General features: G+C 43.7%; 2 protein-coding genes across 6 annotated transcripts in view; one reads left to right on the top strand and one right to left on the bottom strand.

Annotated features, from left to right (window-relative positions):
* LOC6729613 (furin-like protease 1) overlaps positions 1 to 23,441 on the top strand; it is a 126,491-nt gene that overhangs the window by 97,752 nt on the left and 5,298 nt on the right. For 4 of the 5 annotated variants that reach the window (XM_016174719.3, XM_016174716.3, XM_016174717.3 and 1 more), the window contains 7 exons: positions 17,937 to 18,182; positions 18,342 to 18,470; positions 18,534 to 19,408; positions 19,472 to 19,645; positions 19,700 to 19,818; positions 19,964 to 21,094; positions 21,712 to 21,878. In XM_016174719.3, the coding sequence (XP_016036255.1) occupies positions 17,937 to 18,182; positions 18,342 to 18,470; positions 18,534 to 19,408; positions 19,472 to 19,645; positions 19,700 to 19,818; positions 19,964 to 21,094; positions 21,712 to 21,878 (2,841 nt within the window). The remainder of the gene's footprint in view (positions 1 to 17,936; positions 18,183 to 18,341; positions 18,471 to 18,533; positions 19,409 to 19,471; positions 19,646 to 19,699; positions 19,819 to 19,963; positions 21,095 to 21,711; positions 21,879 to 23,441) is intronic. The other variant, XM_016174715.3, reaches the window with a different exon arrangement.
* LOC6729614 (NADH-quinone oxidoreductase subunit D) lies at positions 16,005 to 17,850 on the bottom strand. Its single transcript, XM_016177524.3, has 2 exons — positions 17,554 to 17,850; positions 16,005 to 17,496 (listed from the first exon to the last, which is right to left on the bottom strand). Exons 1-2 carry the CDS (start codon positions 17,744 to 17,746, stop codon positions 16,118 to 16,120), a joined length of 1,572 nt encoding a protein of 523 aa, XP_016036256.1. The 5' UTR covers positions 17,747 to 17,850; the 3' UTR covers positions 16,005 to 16,117.

Genomic DNA, 23,441 nt, shown 5'->3' with positions numbered 1-23,441 from the left:
CACATGAAACTTCCTTTTTTTTGCTTCCTCTGCCCACTCTGTCGCTTCCACTTTGCAATTATGTAGCCGGAAACACAGCTCACAGCCCAAACCCCACAAAACTTGCTTCATAATTTATAAGTCAGTCGAAAAAATACAAGAACACAACACAAAGGTCCAAAGACCAGACAGCGTGGCGACGACAATGACGACGGCAAACGTTTTCCAACAGCTGGAAAAAAGGGGTAACAGCTAGAGTAAAACGAGGAACACGAGAGGGGAAAACCAAACTAAGGACTTGTTGATACCTTAGGGCACACATTTTGTTAATAAAATTAATATGTGTTTCAGCTATTTAACAGGCAACATGTCGTACATTTTTTTTTTCTATTTAAGAAGAAAAGTTGTTGTACATATACGCATGCCTGCAGTTTTTATTCAAAATATTGCAATGAACCTTAGGCTAAATTATATAATTAAATTATATGAAATATTTTTGCAATTTAATTAAAAACATTGCCGAAAATACTTTGTTTTACCCTTTAGCTACATGTTTAAGGGAAAAACGCTTTCTGGCTGCGAAAAGCCAAAAACTAACTGCCTTTTGTTTGACTCCAATGCGCCATGTGTCCTTTACGGTTAGGAGTTTGTTGCGTGTGTGTGTGTGTGTGTGTGTGTGTCTGTCTGCCTGAGTGTGTAACGATCTGTCGGTGTGTGCGTGACTCCTGCTCTCGTCCTCTCGGTTTTTGTCTCAGTGCACGCTCTACGATTTAACCTTTTTTTCTCCCCCTTGGCCATATTGTTGCTGGCCATTTTCTTGTTCCCGTTGCGATAGCTGTTGTTATTGTTACGACGATTGTTGTTGTCGTGCGGGCATAAATAATTCAGCACACAGACAGACGCATATAGCCACACAGACAGAGGAAGTTTTGGACACCGATACAGTTGGCCTTTCATTGTTGCTTCTGGCTTTTTTCATGCCTACTTTTATGGCGCTTTTGTTAAACAAAAGAAAAGGGCAATTGTTGACAGTGAAGGAAGTCGGTTAAGTGATTTGTAGACTGCTTCGATTTTTGCCTTTTATTCAGATTCATGTTTTTAATCACTGCAATCAACTTTCAACTTCAACCAGCATTTTAAAACTCTGTAGAACACTACTAACATTTTAAATCTGGTCTTAAACAAACAACAGAGCAACTTTCAATCTCTTCTTAACTAAGTATCTTAAATTTGTTATATACATGAAAACATGTTTTTTGATTCCTGGAAACTCTTTAAGCTGCTTGTGCATTTTTTCTGAGATATGCAAAAAAAAAAGAAAGAAAATTCATTTTCACATTTTTGAAATACTTGGTGAAATTCATCCGAAGTTGCTCAACCAACTTGGCTGCCACATAAATTTTCGCCATATGATTTATGCACTCTAGCATGGGAGCACCTTCCCCTTCGCCAAACCTCTTGTTCTACACAGCAATTATTTGGAAGGCAGTTTTTGGCACTCGCACATTCAGACCACCACCCACACATGCTTGCCTAAGCGATTTCTCAATTTGCATATGTTTCACACACACGCCAGCACGCTGAAGGACTCTCTCGCTCTCTCGTGGGATCCTTGAGTTGGCCAGGCTGTGGCAGTCAATTTGTTAAATAAATTGAATTATGTTACAGTTTCGCCATATTTTTTTGTTCTTTTGGGTTTTGGGTCTCATGTTTCGGCCCTCGAGTTGACCTTTTTGGGCGCTCTAATAGAATTACATATGCGACAAGTTTGATGGCCAAACTCGAAACGATATCTCCTGGGCATCATGGGGCTGCTGTAAGTTTATAACTAATTAAAGAGCTACCAATGGTTACTTTCTACTTTCATTTCAAACCCGTCAACCGGAAACAAATAAATAAAAGAGCAGAGGCAACAGAATGCGGAAATTCTTATCGTTCAAATAATTCATTTTGCAAGAAAAAATAATTTTGGAAAAACATAAAAACGGAAACTGCGGGACGACCCAAAATAAATAACCAGAGATATTAAAATTCGGGCAAACCATTTTTGTGTGGAAGCGCTTTTCCTTCGTAAGCCAACACATGCAGAGCATAATTAATAATGAGAGCGTAGTAGCAACGCGAAGCAGAAAGCGGAAATCCAATTAACATTTTTTCGGTTACTTCCGTTTCCTGTCCAAATTTAATTCTGGGAATTTCGCCAAACACAACAGAGTAACAAAATTAATTAAATTGTATTTTTTCCTGCGGCACAACGTGTGGTATACTTAATGGGCCTTCGTGCAACTCATTTCCCTAGGATTTTAGTGCCATAGGTAGATCGTAAAAATCTATCCCATTCTCTCGCTCAGCGACAAAGCCAATTGACAAAGTTGGTCCTTTGTGTCGTCTTCTATTTTTTATTACCACTTCAGGACGATTAACGCTTCATGGGCCGCTTACAGTAAGGTTTGACTAATTAGATTTGTGAGCGAGTATATAGTATATATTTTCTTATATGTGCGTAGTCAAGTGGCCTTCCATTTTCTGGGTTGGGTACCCAGTTTTGTTCATAAAATGTAAGCGTAATAAACCCTTATTTTATTTTTGTGTCCCTTCAGTTTGGCTGACTTTGGGGAAAGTGAAGGCATCGCTAATGGAAATTTATGTAGTAAAAAGGAAGAGACTGTGGAAGTCCTTGCTAGTCGCATAGTTAGAAGTTGGCTAGGCAAGGCGGTAAATGTTGGACAGTTGAGTTTACTTGGCCTATTCGTAAGTTACTTAATTAGCATCAGGTGGAAATTGAGGAAAATCACAAGTGTACCTGCCTAACTAGTATTTTTATGGAAAACATTATACTGGCAGTTCCATTAAAAGCATGTTCGAAAAAACTGTCAGAATACAAATTGAACTGAACTAAAAAATATTTTTTTATTTCCCTCGTATTATCTTTGAAAATGTTCAACAATGCAAAGATTCGGCTTGATACAACATTGATGCAGAAACAAAACAATATTTGTTCTTTTGAGAGCGGTCTTCATTCACTTATAATACCAGGCAAAGCTAGCCACACAATTCCGCTTGATATGTTTGCCTTTCATCGAATACACCATGAATTCAACCAGGCCCCCCAAAAAATATCCGATAAAAAAATACACCACAGACCGGAACAGAAAAGAGGGAGCAGGATTGTTAAAACCGCTGCTGAAAAGCGACTTTCAATTAATATACAGTCCAGGGGGAGGGAAAAATTCGCAGACATTTTCCCGCTCTCGCATTCCGCCGCTTTTGGCGGCTCAATTCGGTGAACCTTAACGGGCAATAACGAGCAAAAGCCACAGGGCCAACACGCACTTGGATATGGTCGTACACTACAAGAAAAGTCTCAAAAAATATGAAAAAAAAATGTTCCTGTTAGGAAATTTAATAATGTTAGAATGGTTAATTTTTTTCAAGTGCATAGTTCCCATTCTAAAGTTTTTGCTTCTCTTTGTTTAATACCCAGCAGACATTTTTAAAAACACAATCCACGAAGAATGTAAAAATACTTTGTCTCGCCCTCACACGCACTCTTGACCCGTGGGACTCGTAAATTGTGCAATTTCTTCATTGTTGCTAATTTATATGACACGTCCGAGAGCATTAAATAGAGAGAGGGGCCAGTTGGGGGGGCGATTGAGCCAGGACGAGAAGAGAGTTCGGCAGGACGAGCGCTAATTCAAGGCAAATAATGCGTTGCAGGCGTCAGCCGTCGGGCCAAAATGGTTTCATGGCCAAAAGTCAGTCGGAGCGGGATGAACGAAACAGCAAAAATACAAGTGTGAGTGGTTGGGGGAAAAAAGTAGAAAAGCCCAACAGGAAACAAAGAAAGCCGAGCAAACAAAAGGAAATAAACCGAAGCACGTAACTTTTGGTTAACCAAATGGAATATGACGGCTTTGGTAGCTATGACCCACTCAGAGCACATCCTGCGCGGGACGAGGAGTGTGGGGGCAGTGAGGATACATCCTTATCCCCAGACACAGAGACAGACCCTCGACCTGCCCACCCACCATCCACCACCATCCCTGCCCCAGCAAACCCCACTGGCCTGTTGTGTTAGTTCAAATTACCTGAAAGTCCTTTTGGGCTTTTGAGTTGCTACACACCCAGCTGCATGGCCAAATGGAATGCGCAGGATGAGCCAAGTAGACCACTGCAATTTGCTGATTTTTGCCAGGAATATGAGATTCATACATATAGATGGTCTTAAATGGAATTAGAGATATCTAGGTGGTGCTAGAATTGGCTTTGTTTCTGTAACATTTAATACCGCACTCGGAATTAAGAATTTAGTTGCACTACCGCAATTAAAGGGAATATTTGTGCACTTGACACTCTGTTTTCAGTTAATGGCAAAATGTTGTAGAATTTCGTTGCATGGCCAGCTAGGAGATAAATATACATTTTAGGCAATGTTTTGAAGTCCTATTAAATTACAGCTTTTAATTGGGAATTGTAGTTTTGTAATTTCGCAATTTCGACGCAACATAAAAATGTGCAAAAAGGTATTCAAGTTTCATAAGCCAACTTAATTATCCAGCAGCTGGTGCCAGTCGCTTAACCGCAATTATCCTGACCACTGAAACGCAGCCACGTATGAGAAACTAATTACTAAGTAGGAGCATCTAATAACTTTATGGCATTCGCTGGCTACTCACTTTTTCCAAGTCAGTTGGTCGGACAATCCGCTTAGGTCCAGTGAAATTTAGTGTGAATTAAGACATTTTTTATGCTGCTTGTGTGTCTGATAAGATGCAGCTAAAAAAAAAAAAGAAAACCTAAAACTCATTTGGCCATTACATCCGGTGGGTGCATCGCTCCTGCTAATCCTGGCCCAACTTTGTTGCATTATTTCAAGCCAAGTTTGGAAACAAAACGTTGTGGAAATAGCCAAGTTTTTTGCAGCCAGCTAGATGGATTTAGGGGGTTGTGGGTAGAAGAAGGCTGCTGGCACATTGTATGCGAAATATATTTTGCATGGGGCCCATTTCTGCTCTTTCACAGCCGAAAGTTGAAAGAATATTTAGTGCCTGGCTATAAACTGAACAATTTGCTGTCAAATTATGCCTTTGAAAGGCACAAGTTGGGCATGGCTGCGTTGGCAGGAGGTACAAAGTGTCGTAAAAAGCGCATGAAACTGTGGCAAACACTTGAGGCAGCACACAGGAGCTCCACAGAAAGTATGCAACATTTTCGGGCGTTTTTATGGCTGACAAAGGAAACTGCTGAGCGAGGAATGGGGCTGGGGGAGTGGGGAAGGGCGTGGTAGAAGACAGGCGGAAATGAGATGAAAACTGGACACCATGTTGCAAGCTATTTATTGAACAACAGAGGGGCGGGCGGGGGACAGGGCACAAATGCATCCAAAGAGGGGCGGAGATGCACTTAACATGTGTGAAAAATGCGTTCAAGGCGAAAGCAACCAGAGAAGCTAGCTGGACCAGGTATTAGTGTGTGTGCTCCTTATTCAGCCTTTGCACTGAAAGAAAATTTATGTATAATGATTATGAACCTAACATCGAAAAAGAACAGCCTGTTTAATTAATTTAAGTTTAAACACTAGCAGTTTTTTAACTTGTTGGTTAATTAAGGACCAAGCAAACAATTTACATGATAAGACCATAAGATTTTGTTCAGTGCACTTTCTTGCCTCCTTGTTTTACCGCAACAATGCGTTTATGTGTACGTTGAGGGTATTTTGGTTCTGTTGTGTTTCCTCGGGCTTCGTTCGCCTGGCAAATTGCCATAAAAAAATGTTTTCAAGCGCCACAAAATATGCAACACTCACTCTGCACATGCACATGCACTTGAGAATGTGTGTGTTGCCATTCCATGTGTGTGTGTGTGTGTGTGCCCCATAAACTATGTTAAAATGTTGCGCATTGCATTTTCTTCGCGAATGGAACTTTTCGGTTTTGAATTAAACAACGCACGTATTTCACACCTGCCAAGCAGCAGCGTCATTCGCTCAGGTGAGGCGATATGATGGAAATGTGGAAGGCTGGATCCAAAGCATTTGCCTTGGGGGCTTGCAAAACGCGTTTATCCATATGAGTGACTGACAATCGTGAATGCCAGAGTGATAAATGAGCGATAATTTGGCGTTGCGAGAAATGCGGGCAATGAATTTAAAATGAAAAACTTTAATCTTAACTGAAATTCAACTCAATTGTGCAATTGGCTATTTAATGATTTAAGATTTGAACTGTTTAACAGTTGCGTGCTGTGTTTACCAAACACTTCAAACTGGAAGTTTTCAAGCGCCGCGTCTTCAGGCTATTAACTGCCATCCAGCAAATTGAAATCCTTGTTAACACACACAAACGCACATGTTGAATTCACCTAACTGCAACAGTGCTTGTGGGGATTTATTTCCAGTTTTTGTTGCCTCCGATGGAATGGAGTGAAGTGAAGTGCTATGAAATTGAAGCAAGGAGCACAAGTCCCTGCACCCAACGCCTGCATTTTTCCTCCTGTTTTTCCCCCCATCTGGTTTTTCCACTTTTCACCCAACACACGCACAACTTTCACTGATTGTTTAGACTGCCAACGCGTCGTCTCTAACTATGCAACAAATTGTTGATGCAGTTGGTAGAAAGGGGTAGGAATCCCATCCGGGTTTACTCACTTTTTTGGCACTTGACTTGACAGTTCACCCCTGCACTTTCCTGTTCACCTTATGCAGCTTTACTTGTGTTTTAGTTTCGCAACTAGGGCTGCTGCTGCATCGAGGGCACAACACTGGGGAGATGGGCCCATGAAGTGGGCGGTTGGCTGAGGAGTTTGTTTAGAGAGCAACCGCCGAAACCGAAAGCCGTTAACTCGAAGAGACTGCGATGGTGTTGACAATGTTTTAAGTGCTTGTGTGGCAGCTTCGCTCGATTTTTGCTTCATTAAGTTCGCCCCTCTTCGCCCAGGCTTACCATACTCACTTGGTCTATCTATTTTCCAGACATTTGGAGCCCTCTTCTTCCTAAGTTTTCCACATTGCTGCGCCGCGTCTGTGCTTATTTACGCAAACATAAATTTCCGGCTTGATACCGGAAAACTTTGCTCATCTTTCATATTCTCCAATTTTTTCCGCATTCTCAGCTATTCAAGAAGTTTGCTTTTAGCTTAGTTTTATTTCCGTTTATTTGAACTGTGTTATATTCGAGGCAGATTTTCGTCTAGACGATAGAAGAGATAAGAAGGTAAAATACTTGCAATGAAGGGTATTATTTGCACTTAAAAGAAATATTTACTTCACAAACAAATATTTAGATATTACTTTTCTACATAATTTTCAATATTAACTCCTATCTTCATATTGTACTTGTATTGTGGTCAAAGTTTTTTTTACACCTTTATGATTTTGTTTCAGTGTAATGCTCACATAGCTCGTATGCAATGTGTATGTGAAGCCTTAATTTCTCTTATCGCCGCTGGACAGAGTGTGACTTACCCACTTTTTTGGCTACATAAACCTAAACCTTTCTTTTGTTGCATCAGTATCTGATTTTTGCTCTTGTTTTAAAGGACGATGGACATCCGGCAGGATTACGATAGTGGGGGTGGTGTCTTTGTTTGGCCAAAATTTAATTAGTGTCTAAAAAGTAATGTATCTGGATAAGCCGTGCATTGTATTTTACCTATAAATTGTGATGTCTCACTCCATAAATACTCTCATATTCCCTTAAAAGCATAGAATAGACAAAATTATGGTTCCCCAATGGGTTCATAAGGGAAAAGTAAACATTTTCACTAGCTCGCATTACTCCATTAGAAGAAGGCCACCCCTGCAGAGAAAATTGATATCCATACCTCACCACCGCCGTACAAAAAATAAAATAGAAAAGAAAAACAATTTTCAACATTTTTCCTTGGCGTTGCATTATTGGAAACAGTTCCACCACAACTGCAGAAACTACCCCGAAATATGAAAACTGAAACAAAGATGCGAAGCACCTCAACAAATTTTGATTAATGCATTCCAATAATAATAGTACCCCCCAGCCTTCGCCACCCACCCATTTTCATCTCCCAGCTGCCAATTTGCAATTTGTTTCGCATTTGCACTTTGATGGTTTCATTTTATGGTACCCGGGGTGTGCCACCGATGAGTTGCAATATGCCACAGACTCGGTGGCGAATAAAAGGGGAGTGCAATTGCTGAAATTTGTTACGCAGTTACTTGCGATTTCTGGCAGAAAAAAGTTTTTCAATCATGACACGAGATTGAATCAGGCATTTTCATTTTCTGCGACTACAAAACTCTTTAACGCTTTGCAGCATATTTTCTTTCGATCTGCATCCGCATCCCTCATTTCGCCCATCATTAATTGTTCCTTTGTTGGCAAAGTTTTTGGCTTTTCCTTCACTAACAATTACATTCTTTGCCATGCATAAGTTTAAAGTAATTTAACTTCTGACGAGCTTTTCCCTTTCACTGAAACAAGTTGAAAAAAAGAAAAGAACGCGAACTTGGCGAACTCTTTTCTTTGTTCTTTTGGCTCTTAAGCGTTTTAAAATTGCAGCCAACTAAAAAAAAGAAAAATTGAAAAGTTCGGTGAAGTGTGAATTGATTTTCAGGAAATAGTTTTTTAAGCCAAAGGAAAAATGATTAAATATATATAAGCCCTCTATAAGGATAGTGTAATATTTCCAAAGTAGGCTAAAAACTTTCCGCTCATAAAATTCTTAAAAAATTAATTAAGTTCTTGTACTTATGGCTAAAACAAATTGCTTTGTACTCTCGTTTTGGACCACTTGGCGGGCTCTCAAGAGCGAAACTTATCATCCCTCTTTGCCTACGAAAAACCCCTTAAAACCCCATTAGCCATCGTAGAGACGCGCAGAAAGCACAGAATTCCCATGGGCGGCAATTGAAGTTGAGAAAACATCAGAGCCAAAAGCCCACTCAGACCGAAGTGCCGAGTGGGGGAGTCGAGTGGATACCTCAGATCTGAACATGCGTTATGCCATATAAATATGGGGGACCTATGACCTGCATTGACACGTGCTGGCATCCCAGCCAACCCACTCCGCATTGTGTATTTATGATTATTGTTATTGCGCCGGTGTGTGTGGGCAATACATATACGTATATATTATTCGCCACCCGGAATTCCTGCCCCACCACCCACTTTTCCCCCTTTTTTGCGCACCTGATGTTGTTTTTCCTGCTGTCGAAGTCAATTTGTGTCACGGCCCCATCGAAGGCGGCTACGAAAATAGTTTAAGTCGGAAGCGGGGAAAATCCAAGAAAAACCAGGAAAAAAGAGTGGGAAAAATAATAGGCAAGTACGAGAGAGTAGAACATTAAAATAATAATAACTTAAACCAGAATGCAATCTTAGTTCATAGGAACTTTTTTATAACTCCGTTCGAAGTTCGAGGCATCCCAATGCTAGTAAGAGGTACCATTTTTCTTGTGGGAATTATATGGTAAATATCTCAACTGGCATTCGAGTTATTTATTCTGCACTCTTGTTCTTTCATTTGCACACTTTGGTGTGCCTCGTTCATTGCCAGGCATCTCTGGCTTCAAGGCGCAATAATAGCTCACATCTGCACCGATTCCTCCTGTAAATTTGCCACCAAGGAGCCCAGAAGTCATGTGGAGGACGAGCTTTTGAGGTATTTTCGAGCATTTCTCGAATATGTTTCCCATATTGCATAGCTCCGTTTTGTGGTGCAGTCAGGGGTATAGATTGCGTTCCTTTTGAGCGCCTTTAATGAGAGCAAACTGCAGGAGAAAGCGATGCGAAACCAATTACCAGGCTACGAATTCAAGACAAAAACCCCATGGAATCGGCATTCAGGAGTAGGAGCCGAAACCTAATTTCAATCAATTTGGCCTAACAAGCGACAGATTGCCAACCTAACGAATCAATTTGATTTCCCAAAGAGACAAAAGAACTCGATGTCGTCGTACGGCAAACGGCAACAAATTTCGCATTTCATTACAAAACTAAAAGGCTGCGCAAGGATACGGGCAGCAAAGGATTAAGGGGGCAGCTTCCTAAATGCCCGGCATTGGAGTTCCTCCGATTCGGGACTCGAAAATAAAGCAGCAGTGGCAAGTGGCATCATTACTCAAGCAAATGGGACCATCATCAGTCGATGGCCGGCGAAGTTCCACCCAGACAACAAGTGCAATCAATTTTCAACAAAGGGCGATGCGATGCAATGCAATGCAACTACACCCATTTCACCCCCTCCCCGTTTATTTTCCCACCCAACTACCCTTAATCCATTCGCTCATCTGCATACAACTGCCTTGTGCCACAAATGCTGATGCTGCCACTTGAAATGCAAAAATATTTGGAAATTCCCCGATTGCATTTGGGGCGCACTGCCTCGACTCCATGCGAACAACAGAAGCAGATATCTTGATGGAGCTGTGAATGGAATCCGAGTGCGGTTAATGAGCCACTGCTGAGTCTCAAAAATGAAACCCCTAAACTGAAAGAAGCCGGTGGTGCATTATACCCTTTCAATGGGCCTTAGTCTAGTTCACTAATCCAAGTGCTGGAATCCTGGCTTGTGGTTTTTGGTTCGAACAACTCGATAATTTCACAGTTTAAGTGCATAGCTAAGCAGGCTGAGCGTACACACTCATTAAGTGGATTCAAATCGCTGAATCTATCAAAATGATGTTGTAGTTGGTGTCCTTTTCTGTAGAACAAGCAATAAAGTAACAGATTGTAATTATAACATTTTTTTTTTTACCATTTTTGGTCAGAAGCGCGACCCAAAAAGGCGCAAAAGAAACCCGTTCCTCTTTACTCTCCTTCGAAAGCCAATAAATTTCGTTTGCTGTGCGCCGACTGTTTGCCAAAGGACATGCAGGCTTATCCAAGACTGCGAATGACCAAAGGCCCCCCCTTTTTTTATTAAACAGCCAGCTCACGTCGCTCCCCCTTCCGCCAATGCAAATGGGAAGGCCTTTTATTTGTCCTTGCTCCTTGGCCAAACAAGGTATCCGCTTTAAAACTGAAACTCTTTTTCGGATCAGTGCAGCGGCCTTGGAAGTGATTCGTCAAATTCCACACTGCCATATATAACGAAAGAACATTTTTGGGGAAAAAAAACAACGAAAGGATGTCGTTTGTTTACAGGACTGCCAGCTGAGCTGGCCCTCGTGTTTTGTTCAACAACTTTTCACGCGAAGTGGCCCCTCGGTGGCCATCCATCTGGAGAGATGCGTCTTTTATTGGACACCGGTTGGGCAATCGGATTTAAGGTCTGCGATGAACGATTTAATCCACCTTTCAGCATTTAACAGCTGCAATGAATAGTAATGCCTGGTTGTTATCAATTCAATTTGAATATTAATTTTCACCTGCGCAAGCGGTAAATAGCAAAGTGATTCGATCCCATTGGAGACTACTGAATGGCATCAATTAAAATAAAACACACTTTTCACCACTGGGTGCTGTTCTGGCAATGTCATTAATATTCCGCAGCCAGGCTATGCCGCATAATTTAAAACCAAAATGATTTTTATATTTTCAATTAATTTCGAACAATAAATCGAGGTACGAAGAGGCTTACCTATGAAAATGCATACAATTAAATCGCCGCATTAATTTGAGAAAGGTTTCGTATGCAACTGAATCGTTAATCATGGATATGATTAATCAAATAAATTGCATTTCGTATGCAGTGGCTGCTAAAACTTAAAGTGCACAGTGCATATAATTTAACAATAATTACTATGAATTATAGATACACGAAATATATTTGATATGAAGGGTATTTCAAATGGGCATTGACAGCATGAGTACGTTTTTGAAACCTAAAACTGTCTCATCATTTGCAATCAAATATTCTGTCATCTCCATTAAGACTTCTGTAGTTTGAGGCTATGCTCGAAGATTCTACAAAGGGTAAGTCTCCTGGATCAACCCCCGTAAGATACAGATTTGCGAAAAGATATGTATTGCTCCCCCAATTGCCATAAAAACCGAGAAATTGTGAGGGCAAGTTCATGCCAGGAATTTACAACAGCTGATCTCCTGCTTTATTCAATTTTTTCCTTTGCTACCCTGACGGCCAGATTCGGTTTTGTATCTTACATTTAGCTACCCACAGGGGACAGTTTCGGCAGTCCGAAGGGTTGGCTGGCCCACCTGATTGGAAGTGCAAAAATAAGAGAAAAAACCAGCGAGGGAAACCAAGTCATAGTATATAGTAGTAACAATCTCTCCCATGGAAACAATTATGTATTTTCGGGGTCCACGAGATTGCCGAACGGGGGTAGATTTTCCTTGGCCAGCCCTTGGGGTATCACCTTGTGGAAAGCTGGCATATGCGAGGCGTGGGAGTAGATTCGACTTTTTATTTATCCACCCATAAGTGTAGCCCGTAGCTACTACCCATTTCAGTCTTAATGCATGGAAGATCATAATGAGGTTTGACCTATGGATAAAATGGTTTCGCCACTCCAAACAAGGCGAATACATCGAAAGGCAAACAAAAAACCCATAAACATGGCTTGTAGAGTGCGTGAAGGCTGACCCGCAATTGTTTGTCGCAAATTGTCGCCATTTTCTATAAATATTTTAACAAAAGGCTGGGCTGGCAAGGAAAACTTACAGCCGCCACCCGGAAAAACATATACGTTTTTATGGCATCGTTGTGCTGATGAGGGAAACAAAAGCCAGCCAGGTATCCAATGTACATATGCAAATGGCAACGTTGGTGCCCAAATGATTGGCAAACAACTCGACATGGTTGTGGGATTTCAGACGAGAGTGTTTTGTACCGAAAACCAGGTATGCACTCAAGAACCGAACATAAAAGGTCTATAAAACGATTCTATTTGTTAAAGCCACTTTTTTGGGCCAAATATTGCTGTTAAAAAAACTTAAACAAGCTCAATCACAAAAGGTGTCCCTCTTTGATTACCTGTATTTTTTAAGTCCACTTTTTTTAATATTACTTATTAAATTTTCCTTTTAATAACACATGCCGGGGGCATGCAAGGAGATTCACGTAATGGACAATGAGTGCACATACTACATATATGCATCGCGTTGGAAAAAAGCCCACAACAAAATGGTTAAGTCCCCATTTTTTCTGGGAATGATGTTTAACCTTTTCGGAGGGGGGTGCCCTGCAGGGAGCTCTTCTGCTCCCACCAACACCCCACACCCATCAACATCCACCCACCGACAACCGCCTACTCTCGCTGCTTTTGACATCTTTCACAGCTCCTGTGTGACAGTTTACAGCTCTCGTAGTTTGTACCTCAGCCCATGAGCTTGGGGCACCATACCCTGCACCTGTCATCGCTTTTAACACTGTGTAATATTTTCCAGCATGCAAGCGGGGAAATCGCACATCCCCAGCTTGCACACTTCCGACTTCCTTGGCCCGCCCACTTAATTGAAAATCCAAACTGCATTTCCTTCTTGACGCGATGGGGCGGTGGATTGGTGGGCTGGGTGGTTTGTTGGCGGTGAGCGCTTGTGTGCGAGCTAAATTAATTAGTAGCTAATGAAACGGGCACATATTTATACAGGGCTGCTTCCTGTCTGGCTGTCACCAGGTGCTGGTCCTGTTCCACTTCCTGCTCCCGATTCTGGCATTCCATCGATGACCCCAGGCCTCCACTGGCGACGCCGGAAAATTAACCATTTTCAATGGCAATTGAACATATTGCGGTTATTGTGCTCTTTAAGTACAGTGAGGAGAAAGACATGGTGAAATTGTTAAGTATTATTTAGCTGTTCCACTTTAGCTTAAACTTTTTCTCAGTGTACGTATTAATTTAAAACCACACTCAGCTCACATTGCTGCCAATGGCTAAGCCAATATCCTTGGTCCTCCTACGCTCGCCTTTTTTCCTCGCTCGGAACAGCCATTTATCAGGGAGTTCCCCGAGGTGGCCTGCACCAGCGAGCTAGTTGATTAATTAAATTGTTGACAATTTTAAAAGCTGCCATGGAGTGGGCATTATTCACAGCTTAACATATCCCTCTTTGCCTCTAAACGATTTGATGCTGGCAATGTTTGCCATGGTTTTATTGCCTCTTCTGTATCATCGTCGTCTGTGTTGTTGCAGAAAATTAGTTTCTTGCGGTTAAGATCGCTTAACTTGGCCAATGTGATTTACTGCAATGAATGTATTTGGTATATTGAAGGTTGGAAATATTCTTTGAGATTATTTATTTATTTAAATCCATTCCATCATTCGCAAGCTCACGAAGTTATCCAATATCCTCATTTGCTTAAATTAATATTTATTTATGGCTCCTGAAAGTAGTATCCTGCTCAGAGTCCTTGATTAGAGCGTGGGCAGATTGACTTTCATAAGTCACTTTTAATTGAAACCGCATCAAAACAATTAAAACTAAGCCAATTGCCAGTCTAGCCCTAGGAGCACTCAAAAAACTGATCCTATGTATATGTATATCCTTTTTTTTTTTTTTGCAAAAATGTAGATAACCAGTAGACTGCGTGTTTGTGAGCGTGTGCGAGGTATTAACTTAACTTTTCCACCCAACTCAATTAAAATGTTAGACAAAATTGCATATGCACAAGAGCAGGCAGCAAGTAAACAAATCCAAGTGTACATATGTGTGCGAATGTGTGTGTGCCGCATAAATTAATAAACTTGATAGTGGGCGCGCGAGCTGGGGGCGTGGCACCACTCGTCGGACATAAAAACTAAACGAGCTTTGAGCGCTGGGCGACACGTACGCAGAGAGTAGCAGCAATTAAAATTTTAGTAGTCGCCCAGCCGTGCCAACAAGGGGGTTAAGGGTGGTGAGTAGTTTGGGGGTTAAGAGTGGGCAGTAGTTGGGGCTTGGGGTTTACGTCTGCTGCTGTGGGCGCATATGTATGCCTCGCCTATCATCCTGTGCCATTCAACAGCTCCAATTTTTCAGCAAACACTGGAAAACATGGGGAAAGTCTGCCAACATCCTTGCATCTGCTTCTATGCAGCTTAAAGCTAGGCGATTTCAAAGTAAGCTGGCCAAATTTATAGATATGGCTTTTACTCCTATTTTATTTAGTACATTAATTTTATATCTGGCATTAAATATAAAGAGGTTTTTAATACATGAGCGAAACTTTTAACCATACCATATAAAATGAAATGTGGAACGTGTTTGCAAGGTGGTGAGAAAGTGGCAACCGGAAGGAGAACGCCACTTCCGCTGTTTGCCAAATCGACGGCGACATCCTGCTGTGGGCCTAAATAAATTGTGTTGGTACCAAACTTAGTGATGGTTTTGGCATGGCCCTTAATGATGTATAAGTTTTGGTTGGATGTAGGTTCTTAGGAATTCGCTTACAATTAGGACCAACACTTATTCACACAGCTATGACATATGTGCCTGGCCAAACCTCAGTTAGGCGACAAGAATGGCGGCAGGAATGTATCACATTCACCTCCCAAATTGGTCGAGTTCCTGTGGCTGGCCAAAACAATGTGGCCGAACTTTATGGCCCAGTAGTTGCCATAACTAATTCTGTCAACGCTTCTGCACAACTAATTGTAATTGTAATTGCAAAATAGTTTGACTCACAGTCGGCTTCGTGTGCAGCCTTTAAATTGCAATTTGCCAAAGAATTTAGCACAATGAAATTCAATTAACAACAAAGCACACACATACACACACACAGCTTTCAAAACTGCGGCAAAATGCCTGCTACTATTTTATCTCACTTGCACAGGAACCGAGAGGAAGAGAGATGGCAGATAGCGCGGGAAAGGGACGCAGGAGCTTATGTCATGCGTCACTAAATCAGAACAATTTTGCACAAATTTCAAAAATAATAAAAGCCCATTTTAATTACACTCATGCTCTGGACAGAAATTGTGTGTGTGCTCTAAATTTGTACACTTGCCGAAAATAAATTGTTTTCTATAATGATAAATCTGTGGGATTTTTCAATAAAAAATTAATAATTTATATTTTATGTATAGTTTTATTTATTAGAATTAAGGTTTGAAATTTGTTGGCCAAAAAATGTTTCTATAAATTAGATACTTTCTCCGAGTGTTATTTAAATTACATGCTGCATAAATAGGCTTCCGTTTTATTTAGGTTTCGGGCATTTGACGTTCATACACAAAATGGGGTCTATAATAAATGTAATTGAAGTTACCAAACCCTGACTAACGGTCGATTTCGCCAAAAACGATGTCCAGCGATCCAATAATGGCCACAACATCGGCCAGAAGGTGTGCGGGTGCCATTTTGGCCATGAGGGCTAGATGAGCATAGGAAGCTGGACGAATCTTGCAGCGATAGGGACGCGAGGAACCATCGGAGATGAGAAATGCTCCGAATTCCCCCTTGGGCGATTCAACGGCACAGTACGTTTGTCCCGGAGGCACACGGAATCCTTGCGAGAAGTGCTTGAAATGATGGATCAGATCCTCCATGCCCTCCTTCATCTTGCTTCGCTGTGGAGGGCAGATCTTCAGATCATCCACCTTGATCTCACCCGGTGGCATGGAGTCGATGCACTGCTTGATGATATTCACCGACTCGCGCATTTCACGCATGCGCACCAAGTAGCGATCGTAGCAGTCCCCATTCGATCCCACAACCACGTCAAAATCAATCTCATCATAGGCATCGTATGGCTGTTGCTTGCGCAGATCCCACTTTACGCCGGTGGCCCTCAGGACGGGTCCAGTGCATCCATAATTCAAGGCATCGTGTGCGGATATGACGCCAATGCCAATATTACGCATACGCCAGATGCGATTATCGGTCACGACGTCCTCCACCTCATCCAATCGTTCGTTGAATAGATTGATAAACTGATAAAGATCGTGGAGAAACCCTAGAGGTATATCACTGGCCACGCCCCCCGGTCGAATGTAGGCGGCATGCAGACGAGCTCCCGAAGCGCGTTCCGAAAACTCATACAACTTCTCACGTTCCTCGAACAACCAAAAGAGTGGAGTTATAGCTCCACAGTCCAGTACCGACGAACCAATGGCCATCGTGTGATTCGTGAGCCTCATTATCTCCGAAAACATGGTGCGTATGTACTTGGCCCGGCGTGGAACCTCAACATTCAGCAACTTCTCCACCGCCAGGCAGTAGGCCAACTCATTGGCCATGCAGGATACATAGTCCAGGCGATCGAAATAGGGCAGAGCTTGAGTGTACGTCTTGTACTCGATCAGTTTCTCGGTTCCGCGATGCAGTAGTCCAATGTGCGGATCGGCATTCAGCACCGTTTCGTTGTCCAGCTCGAGGATCATACGGAGTACTCCGTGTGCCGCCGGATGGGCGGGTCCAAAGTTTATGAGCTTGGTGCGAAAAGTACGATCGACGGGTGGAATCTGTTTTCCCTTGAAATTGGGACGCTTTTTCCACTCGTCACCCTCGGGATACCTTACAATATACGGATGTTTATTCATGAACTCGGGATCTGGATACCAGTAGTGTGTGTCATAGGGCTCGTATGGCGGCCCTGGAGGATACAGCTCATCCCAGCTGGGGTCACATTCCTTAACTTTTGGCTCTTCGGGGCAATCTTAAAAATGCTCCTTATAATGAGTTTACCAGAGTTTTGGGGATCAACGTATCTTACCTTCCTTGTTCGATGAAAACACGCGACGGTTAAATAGTTTTCCGAAATCCGGTCTCTTGAAGGTGGACTTTAAGCCCTCCACGGTCAAAAACTTCTCACTGAGCCGGTTCTTGTACGCCTGGAAACGTCTAATTTCGTTGGGTGTGAAGAGCTTGTCGGCCAGCTTGCGAATCCCTTGCGTTCCGCCAGACATGATTACCGGAGTATTAAAAAAATATTAGTTCTATACTAACTTCTTTGGAAAATTAATGATTTAAACAAATGTTTCTACCCTTAGCTTATTGAGATGTTAAGAGCAACGACTGCTATCTCCAGTTTATTATTAGATTTAAATGTTATATTGTAAACTGCCTATTAATCCATTAAACCATCATTCTTTGCAGATCTTCGATGATCACTACCACTTCGCACATCACAAGGTCTCGAAGCGGTCGCTCTCCCCCGCCACGCATCACCAGACTCGCCTGGATGACGACGATCGCGTCCACTGGGCGAAGCAGCAGCGAGCCAAGTCGCGATCCAAGCGGGACTTTATCCGCATGCGACCCTCAAGGACCTCCTCGCGAGCCATGTCGATGGTGGACGCCATGTCCTTTAACGACTCCAAGTGGCCGCAGATGTGGTATCTGGTAAGTGATTGAAAATGCAAACAAATCCATTCTTAGAAAATATAATGATGATATCAATGTTTTGATGTTTCAAGAGCACAACCATAAGTTTTAAGATATAATATTTAAACAAATATTCTTTTATACCTACAAATTGTTATAACGTAACATTTTTCTCAGAATCGTGGTGGTGGTCTGGACATGAATGTGATACCCGCATGGAAGATGGGCATTACCGGCAAGGGCGTGGTGGTGACAATTCTGGACGATGGTCTGGAATCCGATCATCCGGACATACAAGATAATTACGTAAGTAGAGTTATTCGTTTATCATGAAATCCATACTAAATCAGCATATGATAACGTAAACAGGATCCCAAAGCCTCGTATGATGTGAATAGCCACGACGACGATCCGATGCCGCATTACGATATGACGGACTCGAACCGCCATGGAACTCGCTGTGCCGGCGAGGTGGCAGCCACCGCCAACAATTCGTTCTGCGCGGTGGGTATTGCCTACGGCGCCAGTGTGGGCGGAGTCAGGATGCTGGACGGAGACGTCACGGATGCGGTTGAGGCACGGTCGCTGTCGCTGAATCCGCAGCACATTGACATATACAGTGCCTCCTGGGGACCCGATGACGATGGCAAGACGGTGGACGGACCCGGGGAGCTGGCATCGCGCGCTTTCATCGAGGGCACAACTAAGGGACGCGGCGGCAAGGGCAGCATCTTCATCTGGGCATCGGGCAATGGTGGGCGGGAGCAGGATAACTGCAACTGCGACGGCTACACGAACTCCATCTGGACGCTGTCCATCTCCAGTGCCACGGAGGAGGGCCATGTGCCCTGGTACTCGGAGAAGTGCAGCTCCACGCTGGCCACCACCTACAGCAGCGGCGGGCAGGGCGAGAAGCAGGTGGTCACCACGGACCTGCACCACTCGTGCACTGTCTCCCACACGGGCACCTCGGCGTCGGCCCCGCTCGCCGCTGGCATAGCCGCCCTGGTGCTGCAGTCCAACCAGAATCTCACCTGGCGCGATCTGCAGCACATTGTTGTGCGCACCGCCAAGCCGGCGAACCTCAAAGACCCCAGCTGGTCACGCAACGGGGTGGGGCGGCGGGTGAGCCACTCCTTTGGCTACGGATTGATGGACGCCGCCGAGATGGTGCGCGTGGCCCGCAACTGGAAGGCGGTGCCGGAGCAGCAGCGGTGCGAGATAAACGCCCCCCATGTCGACAAGTAGGAGAAGCAATTAGACTTACCCCTTCGTTGTGGTACTCATTTAAATTCTTTGCTTTCCAGGGTCATTCCACCTCGTACCCACATCACCCTGCAACTGACGGTTAACCACTGTCGATCGGTCAATTACCTGGAGCACGTCCAGGCCAAGATTACGCTTACGTCGCAGAGACGAGGAGACATTCAGCTCTTTTTGAGGTCTCCCGCAAACACCAGTGTCACGCTCCTAACGCCTAGGTAAGTGGGGCAGATGGTAACCACCGAACTCCTGCTAATTCCCTCCATCAACAGGATACATGACAACTCTCGTTCCGGATTCAACCAGTGGCCCTTTATGTCTGTGCACACCTGGGGAGAGTCGCCGCAAGGAAACTGGCAGCTGGAGATCCACAACGAAGGTCGCTATATGGGTAAGTCTGAGAACATTTTCCAAGATACCAAACATTGTGCCGTCAGATAGATGCTTTAAACCTGTACCGTTTTACATGCTGCGCTTTTGTGGATCTCACCCACTAAACACCCCATGAACCCACCCATTAACCCACCGGCTTGTAGGCCATGCTCTGCTCAGGGAATGGTCGCTGATCTTTTATGGCACCACTCAGAGCATCGGTCCCAACGATCCGATCTCGGTGCCCAAGCCAAGTGGTTCGGAGGCAACCACCCCGAATAGCAGCAGCACCACCAGCAATCTGCATCAAGCCTATTCACCCCAGTATCCCCGCATTCCACCCAATAACTTTGGTAGCTCACCCTCTGGCGGTTCCAAGTTGCCCCTGGGCAAAGTGCCTCCACCCAATAAATCCAGCTATGTGACCAACAATCCGCTGCTGAATTCCGCACCACCCAAACAGGGTTACCAACAGATTTCGGCCACCTACGGCGTGATTTTGGGCAAAACCAATGGAAAGTCTAACAATAACAGCAAGGAGAAAACCAACAACAAGGGAAACAAGGGCAATAATGGTAACAAGGGAAAATCAGGCGGATCGGGCGGTAACCGCAAGGAGCAAACCACCCAGAGCACCATCATTCAGACAAGCACCAGCAAGAATAAGTACTACCGCATCTCACAGCAACAACAGCAGAAGAACAACAAGCAGGACAGGAATGGAGTGCAGACACAGAGACCCAAGGCCAACTCCGGCGAGAAATCCTATGACGAGAAGAGTCGCAAGGTGGTGGGTGAGATCACCACGAATTCCGGCAACGGATCCATCAAAGCAGCCAAGCAGGTGAAGGAGAGTACCACTTCCTCGTCGAATTCGCGGATACCCAAGCTATTCGAGCGCTACGAGAAGATTCAGGCCATTTTTCCCGAACTAGAACCCTATGAAAACAGTTCTCCCAAAGGAAAACCCAAGCAGGCCAAGCAGGGAAAACAATTCGAGGTGGATCTGTTCAAGCCCACCAATGGTGGAAATAGTCGCCAGGGCAATACAAAGAAGTCACCATCGGTGCCGCCGCCCTCGCAGACGATGGCCACGCTCTCCATTTTGCCCATATTACCCGCCGGCGGTAGTAGCTTCCTGCCCGATCAGAAGATTCTCAAGAAACAGCAACTGCTGATGGCCGCCGCCGGAGTCATGGCTCCCGCTCAGGTGGAGGTGGAAATGGAGGAGATTCCCGCGACTCCGGATTACGAGGCACGGAAAGACCACCGAAAGGAGGTCAACGGACCAAATGGTAGCCAAACAATTTTCGGAACCACATCTTTTGCTTTTTAGTTTCAAATAAAAGCATTATTTGTAGTATTTTCACTACGCAACCATTATCATTTATTAGTATCAATTAATACTTGTTAAATACTATGGAACTATCATTCCGTGTCAAAAGTACAAATATTTTGCTTTATATTTTATGATTTCGACCCGTGGCCGTCAATGAAAGTTTGACTGCCACTGAGTGGCACTTTCTTGTTACTTTCATCAATCAAAGTGCAACTTTAAAATGTTTTTTTTTCGGGTTGTTGGCCATTGGGCTGACGTTGCCATGGCTGCTGTCAGTGGAGCAATTTTTCATTTTTATCCTTTTTGCCGGATTGTGATGAAAGTTGCGATTAGCTTTCGGCACTTGATCTGCGCCATATATAGTACGTATTTCGTTCATATGGTAGATTTATTGGCCCTTCACTTGACTTGTTTGCCCGCCTGCAATCTGCAATATATCATACATTTTATAACATTTTGCGTTTGTCGTTCGCTGTTGATTTTGTATAGATGTTTCGATTTTATTTGGATTATTGAGCCCTTGGCTAGTCAGCAATAACTAAAAGCATTTGATTTCTCTACTCTGCGTTGCAGCACAAATCACACAATGGGATATGATATTCTACGGCACCGAAACGCCCGCCCAACCCGAGGACGTGGCCAATCCCAGCCAGTCGAACCAGTTCAATCTGTATGGCAACGATATGGCCCACAACGACGTCGAGTACGATTCCACCGGCCAGTGGAGGAATATGCAGCAGGTGAGTTCCGCATCCATTGTCTACCTGTGAAAATCCCCCAAGTGCATGAATAGCTTAATCGCCACATCGATTTTGAATACAGTGAATGTTTGCATACATGAAGACATAACAAGGCAAGGTTTTCTATTTTAATATATTGCTTATAGCTTTATTAATAAATTGAACTAAACGTATAGATTATAATTTGATCTTAAATAATTTTGGAGAGTAATATATATAAGTGCATATATGCTTTTAGTCCAGCTTTGCGAACCTTGACTGTATTCATACGCCCAGTTGCCCTTCGAGTTCTGTTTATTTCTTGGTCTTGCAGTGCCTTGTAGATGCTTTGTCTGGGAGCGAGGAGATAGGTAGTGATCAGAACCCGCATCAGAATCGCGGCACAATGCTGCGTGCTTGCATGTGGCTAGCTTGATTAAACCTTCAGTCAGTCATTCAGTCGGGACAGTTGGACAATCGCAGTGGCTTGCAAACTGTGCTGCCTTGCAGGACTCTGGTCCTTTGGCAGGTAGCCTGTTTCTCTCGAGTTTGCTCGAGTTCCAGTTTGTTTATTTTGATTTTTTGTACCCCCAGCCCAGCATGCCTTTTGTTGTTAATGTACGAAGTTCCCCAGCACGCGCCAATGCACAGGAGCCAAAGTATGCAAAGTACTCGCCCAATAGCGCTCATAAATTTGCAAATACTTAGGCATACACTGTCAGCAGCTATCTTTGGGCCTGTTTGCTGCACTCCTCCTGCCTCCAGTCACCTCCACCTCCACCTCCCTAACCAAGTCACCATCCGCCAGCATCTTAATTCCACTTTTGGCAGCCGTTTTTAAGCCTCGTTTTTGGCGGTGGGCCAACAGGCAGTGCCTCGGTCAGGGACACCAGTACATCGGTGGGCACAGCGAAAAACTATCGCCAGCAATTATTAGAAAACCCCTATGTATAAAATCCCTTTAACTACAGCTGACAAAACCTCACGACTAAGAACGCATAACATTCTTTTCGATGGTATTGCAATATATGTATATTTTGTAAGTATCACTGCTCTGGCATTTTTCTCCGTGTGCGGAATCAGCATTTTTCTAAACTTTGCCTACGTTTGGCCAGCCCATGGCAGCCCGGGCTTTATTCAAGTGCACTTTTGCCCCGGGCAGGCAGCAATTTTTAACCTTTTGGCACCTATTGTGCTTTAAAAGCGTTGCTGCTTTCCGCCACTGCCACTGGCTGGGCAGCAAGGGATGTGCGGTAATAAAGGCGAGTGCAGTGACCTTAGTTTTTTGCTCCTCACCGCTCGGGCTGGCTGGCAAAAAACTTTTTGCATAACAAACACTTTTCCACGCCGATGAAGGGGGCCCTCTTCTCCACGCCTTTGAAAGTCCCTCGTCCCTACCATTTTCCTGCGCCAAACTAGCACGCGACGTCATTGCATGTGAACTTAGATAGACTTGGACAGACCTTTTTCGGATGGGGCAGCTATAAATAAGGCCAGACGGAGCCACATACATAAGTGCTTAAAATGCCAGACAGAGCGGCAACATGCAGTGAACTACAACAACTGGAATTCGAATCGGAGGGG

The sequence above is a fragment of the Drosophila simulans genome, chromosome 3R (genome assembly GCF_016746395.2).
Source record: "Drosophila simulans strain w501 chromosome 3R, Prin_Dsim_3.1, whole genome shotgun sequence".
Taxonomy (NCBI): Eukaryota; Metazoa; Arthropoda; class Insecta; order Diptera; family Drosophilidae; genus Drosophila; species Drosophila simulans.
Note: the sequence above shows the minus strand (reverse complement) of the source record. Positions and strands in the feature narration are given on the sequence as shown.

Coding starts and splice junctions, on each gene's coding strand:
- LOC6729614 (XM_016177524.3), bottom strand. CDS start 17,746: ATGTCTGGCGGAACGCAAGGGATTCGCAAGCTGGCCGACAAGCTCTTC. Junction 17,497..17,553: donor GTTTTCATCGAACAAGGAAG/GTAAGATACGTT, acceptor AGCATTTTTAAG/ATTGCCCCGAAGAGCCAAAA.